The sequence below is a fragment of the chloroplast genome of Helianthus annuus, assembly GCF_002127325.2.
Source record: "Helianthus annuus chloroplast, complete genome".
Taxonomy (NCBI): domain Eukaryota; kingdom Viridiplantae; phylum Streptophyta; class Magnoliopsida; order Asterales; family Asteraceae; genus Helianthus; species Helianthus annuus.
The window spans coordinates 77,501-82,500 of NC_007977.1; the positions used below are offsets into that span (position 1 = coordinate 77,501).

The 5,000-nt window shown below is 34.8% G+C and overlaps 8 protein-coding genes across 8 annotated transcripts in view; all 8 read right to left on the bottom strand. All coding sequences in view use genetic code 11, as the record gives it.

Annotated features, from left to right (window-relative positions):
* rpoA (RNA polymerase alpha subunit) overlaps positions 1–770 on the bottom strand; it is a 1,008-nt gene extending 238 nt beyond the window's left edge. The window contains exon 1 of the mRNA in view: positions 1–770. This exon is cut by the window's left edge and continues 238 nt beyond it. Coding sequence (YP_588149.2) covers positions 1–770 — 770 coding nt within the window.
* A 97-nt stretch (positions 771–867) lies between these two features.
* Positions 868–1,278, bottom strand: rps11 (ribosomal protein S11). Its single transcript has one exon. It carries the CDS (start codon positions 1,276–1,278, stop codon positions 868–870), a length of 411 nt encoding a protein of 136 aa, YP_588150.1.
* Positions 1,279–1,383: 105 nt separating this feature from the next.
* rpl36 (ribosomal protein L36) lies at positions 1,384–1,497 on the bottom strand. The gene has a single exon. It carries the CDS (start codon positions 1,495–1,497, stop codon positions 1,384–1,386), a length of 114 nt encoding a protein of 37 aa, YP_588151.1.
* Positions 1,498–1,617: 120 nt separating this feature from the next.
* Positions 1,618–1,851, bottom strand: infA (translation initiation factor 1). The gene has a single exon. The coding sequence runs from the start codon at positions 1,849–1,851 to the stop codon at positions 1,618–1,620; it is 234 nt and encodes a 77-aa protein (YP_588152.1).
* Positions 1,852–1,972: 121 nt separating this feature from the next.
* Positions 1,973–2,377, bottom strand: rps8 (ribosomal protein S8). Its single transcript has one exon. The coding sequence runs from the start codon at positions 2,375–2,377 to the stop codon at positions 1,973–1,975; it is 405 nt and encodes a 134-aa protein (YP_588153.1).
* Positions 2,378–2,582: 205 nt separating this feature from the next.
* rpl14 (ribosomal protein L14) lies at positions 2,583–2,951 on the bottom strand. The gene has a single exon. It carries the CDS (start codon positions 2,949–2,951, stop codon positions 2,583–2,585), a length of 369 nt encoding a protein of 122 aa, YP_588154.1.
* A 122-nt stretch (positions 2,952–3,073) lies between these two features.
* On the bottom strand, positions 3,074–3,484 carry rpl16 (ribosomal protein L16). Its single transcript has one exon. It carries the CDS (start codon positions 3,482–3,484, stop codon positions 3,074–3,076), a length of 411 nt encoding a protein of 136 aa, YP_588155.1.
* A 1,190-nt stretch (positions 3,485–4,674) lies between these two features.
* The window catches only part of rps3 (ribosomal protein S3), a 657-nt gene continuing 331 nt past the window's right edge, over positions 4,675–5,000 (bottom strand). Inside the window, exon 1 of the mRNA in view lies at positions 4,675–5,000. This exon is cut by the window's right edge and continues 331 nt beyond it. Coding sequence (YP_588156.1) covers positions 4,675–5,000 — 326 coding nt within the window.

A 5,000-nucleotide genomic window follows, 5' to 3' on the forward strand; every position in this document is an offset into this window, starting at 1 on the left:
TTAGCCAATTTATCATAAAAGGTAAAAGGGGGTAAAGGAACTATGTGTTGATTGTCCTCTAAACTTAAATTTTCTTCTTTGGTATGTAAAAAGGGAATCAATAAATCAATCAAATTCCGGGAGGCTTCGTGAAGTGCTTCTTTAGGAGTTAAACTTCCATTTGTCCATATTTCGAGAAATAGTATCTCTTTGTTACCATTTTCATAAGAATGAATACTATGATTCGCATTTCGAACAGGCATGAATACAGGATCTATAGGATAACTTCCATCTTGAAAGGTATTTGGCGCTTTTATAAGATATCCACGATTCTTCTCTATTTGTAATCCAATAACCAACTCAATGGGTTCCGTCAAGCTAGCTATATGCTGTGTATTATCGACGATTTCTACATAAGGCGGTAAGATGATATCTTGAGCAGTTACATATCCAGGGCCCCTGACACAAATAGACGCCTCACAAGTTCCATAGAGATTACTTCTCAATACGATTTCTTTCAAATTCATTAAAATTTCATGTACTGATTCTTGAATACCCATTATGGTAGCATATTCGTGTGAGATTTTCTCAGATTTTGCGCGTGTGATACATGTTCCTTCGATTTCTCCAAGCAAAGCTCTTCGCATCGCAATGCCTATTGTGTCTGCTTGACCTTTCATAAGCGGAGACAGAATAAAGCGCCCATACAAAAGACGCTTACTGTCTGCTGCTGATTCAACACACTTCCACTGTAGTGTCCGAGTAGATACTGTTATTTTCTCTCGAACCATAATAATATTATTTGATCTGATCATTGAATCATTTATTTCTCTTGTTTCTCTTGCTCTCTTGTTTCTCTTGCTATTGAAATATCTTCAATTTTGATTTCTACACACGTCTTTTTTTCGGGGGTCTACAGCCATTATGTGGCATAGGGGTTACATCCCGTACGAAAGTTAATAGTATACCACTTCTGCGAATAGCTCGTAATGCTGCGTCTCTTCCAAGACCGGGACCTTTAATCATGACTTCTGCTCGTTGCATACCTTGATCTACTACTGCACGAATAGCATTTGCCGCTGCGGTTTGAGCAGCAAACGGCGTCCCTCTTCTTGTACCTTGGAAGCCACAAGTACCGGCAGAGGACCAAGAAACCACTCGCCCTCGTACATCTGTAACAGTCACAATGGTATTATTGAAACTTGCTTGAATATGAATAACCCCCTTTGGTATTTTACGTATACTCTTACGCGAACTAATACGTCCACGTGAACCCTTTTTCGGTATAGCTTTTGCCATATTTTATCATCTCATAAATTTGAGTCAGAGATATATGGATATATCCATTTCATGTCAAAAAAGATCCCCCTTCTTATTTGTATATTGGGTCTTTAACGAGTCTTATTATCCTTGTCTTTGTTTATGTCTTGGGTTGGAACAAATTACTATAATTCGTCCCCGACGACGGATTAGTCGACATTTTTCACAAATTTTACGAACAGAAGCTCTTATTTTCATATTTGCCACTCCTTACTTTAATTTTGAATCCTTTTCTTGGAAGAAAATAAGTTTATTGTAATTTTCGATTTTGAATCGTATTCCTGCGAAAGAAAAAGAAATAGTGAAGTTGAAAAAAACCTAATCTTTCGAATCTTTGTTGCGGAGTCGATAAATTATACGACCTCTGGTTGAATCATAACGACTTACTTCAATTTTGACTCTATCTCCTGGCAATATTCGTATAAAACTACGTCGGATCTTTCCTGAAACATAACCTAGAATCATATCTTCATTATCTAAACGAACCCGGAACATGCCATTGGGAAGCGATTCAGTAATTAAACCTTCATGAATCCATTTTTGTTCTTTCATTCCAGGTCAAACCTCCTTGAAGTATCAACTAGTGGAGGAAGAACCCTATTAGACAACCCACTCCTTCTCTTTTCTTTTTCACAAAAAAGAAGTTTCCTATTCAATTCGGATATTAGAAAAATTACCATATATAACACAAAATTTCTCCGCCTATTCTTTCTAGTCGAGCCTCCCGGTCTGTCATTATACCCCGAGAGGTAGAAAGAATTACAACTCCCATCCCGCCTAAAATTCTAGGAATTCTTTGATAGTTAGAATAGATTCGTAGACCCGGCCGACTGATCCGTTTTAAATTTAAAAGATTTCGATAAGGCCTTTTCCTATTCCTTCTATGTCGTAGGGTTAAAACCAAAAAATCTTTGTTGTTTTCTCGATGTTTTCTCACGTTTTCGATAAAACCCTCTCGTAAAAGTATTTTAACAATACTTTGGCTGATATTAGTAGATGCTACTCGAACCACGCTTTTTCTATACATATCGGCATTTCGTATAGAGGTTATTATGTCAGCAATAGTATCACTACTCATGATTAATTAAAATGATTGGTGCCTCCAAATTTGGATATAATCAACATGTTTTTCTTTTTTTTTTTTTTTTTTTTTTACGTATTTGTTTATGAATATTAATATGAATTTTGAAAGGTATATACGTGAGACAAAATCTACTAAATTAATCTTAATCTATTTCTTTTAAATACCCTACTATAACCTATAACCATATCGTAGTCTCATTTTATAATACCTCGGGAGCTAATGAAACTATTTTAGTAAAATTGAACTGTCTCAATTCTCGGGCAATCGCACCAAAAACGCGAGTTCCTTTTGGATTTCCTTCTTGATCAATCACAACTGCAGCATTGTCATCATATCGTATTATCATACCGTTGTCACGTTTAAGTTCTTTACAAGTACGGACAATTACAGCTCTGACCACTTCTGATCTTTCTAGAGGCATGTTTGGAACTGCGTCTTTGATCACAGCAACAATAACGTCACCAATATGAGCATATCGACGATTGCTAGCTCCTATGATTCGAATACACATCAATTCTCGAGCCCCGCTGTTATCTGCTACATTCAAATGGGTCTGAGGTTGAATCATATCATTTTTTTTTTTTTTTTTTTTTTTCTGTTTTTTACAATACAAAGGTCGAAGAAAAAAAGAAATATTATTTGTTCAAAAAAAGAAACCTGCACCCGCTATTTTTAAGGCCTATTTCTTTTTTATCCCGAAATGATGAATTGAGCTCGTATAGGCATTTTGGACGCTGCTATTGAAATAGCCCTTCGGGCTATATTTTCTGTTACTCCACCCATTTCATAAAGGATTCGACCTGGTTTAACAACAGCTACCCAATATTCGGGAGAGCCTTTACCTGAACCCATACGTGTTTCTGCGGGCCTTACTGTAACTGGTTTATCTGGAAATATACGGACCCATATTTTTCCACCGCGACGTGCATTTCGTGTCATTGCTCGTCGACCTGCTTCTATTTGTCTAGATGTGATCCAAGCGGGTTCAAGTGCCTGAAGAGCGTATTTACCAAAACAAATAGTATTACCTCGATAAGATATTCCCTTCATTCTTCCTCTATGTTGTTTACGGAATCTGGTTCTTTTGGGGTTATAGTTGATGGTTTGTTTTGAATTCCATCTCTACTACAGAACCGGACGTGAGAGTTTCTTCTCATCCAGCTCCTCGCGAATGAAATCAATTCAAATTAAAGATTTTGAATTCAATTCAGATAGAATATAATTTGAATTAAGATATACATGTATTTAATAAGTAATATACTGAATCATTGATTTCATTTAATCTAGATCAAATCTATTATTCATTTGTGTATCTTGTTTGTATAGATAACTAAATCTAAATATATTAAATATATATTAAATAACTCTTTTTTCTTATATTTATATCTTTTAGAATGTTAAAACAAATCTTTCTTTTGTTTTACTCTTTATCGTATTGGGTTGACCCAATTTTAGCAATCCAAGAAAATAAAGTTTTCGCGGGCGAATATTTACTCTTTCAATTTCTATTTCAGTTCTATCATTAGTTCATAACTTTTCCGAATAGATGAATTGGTCTCTGGCCGGTTCCGCCATCCCGATCAATGAATCATTCGAATTCATTTTCACTAAAATCTTTTGAATTCATAGGTTCCATCGTTCCCATCGCTTCTTACTTAATGGTTAGGTCTGAATTTTACAACGGAGCTATTAGTTCTTGAGTCAATATTCTTAGTCTTTATTGGCTCGAAGCTCTTTATTTTTTGTTCGACGAGCAGATCCATTTAATGATGAATCCGTATTGGTGCTTTATTACGCAGATTTTTTCTGAGATGACTCATAGACCTTACATATTGGAATTATATATCATCAATATCCTTTTTCTTTCTTTCTCTCATCCTTCCAATTATCCATACCCTTTCTTTTTTATTTCGATTGACAACTTAGAAGCATATTTTTTAATAAAAAAGATTTCAGTTGCTACAACAATATGAACAATATATCATATCTTGACTGGTTCTTTGGATCCAGATAATACGAAGTGATGAGTTGGTTATTACTTCTATAGTTATTTGTTTATATTTTTATACTATGGGGCTGTTTTTTTATACTAACCCTCAAAAAACCAACGAGTCACACACTAAGCATAGCAATTTTATCAAAAGATGAATTAAATTTTTATTAAACCCTATAGAATTATAATAGAATTATTATTGTTCATTTTTTTTATTGAACAGAAAAGAAAAAGAAGAAACTAATTTATCATTTTTTGTTACATCGCTGGATAGAATGCAAAGGGAAATAAAGGTTTATTATTCCCCTTCTATAAAGATCCAAATTTTGATGCCTAATACCCCATAGATTGTTCGAACTGTATAGGAACAATAATCAATTTTAGCGCGAATGGTTTGTAGTGGAACCCTACCCTCTCTGATCCATTCAACACGCGCAATTTCTTTTCCGTCGATACGTCCTGCAATTTGCACTTGAATTCCTTTTGTATCTGCTTGTTCAGTTAATTCTATAGCCTTTTTCATTGCTTTGCGAAAAGAAACTCTATTTTTTAATTGTCCGGCTATAAATTCTGCAAGAATATTAGGGTTTCCATAAGGCTTTTCAATTCGTGTGATAGCAATGT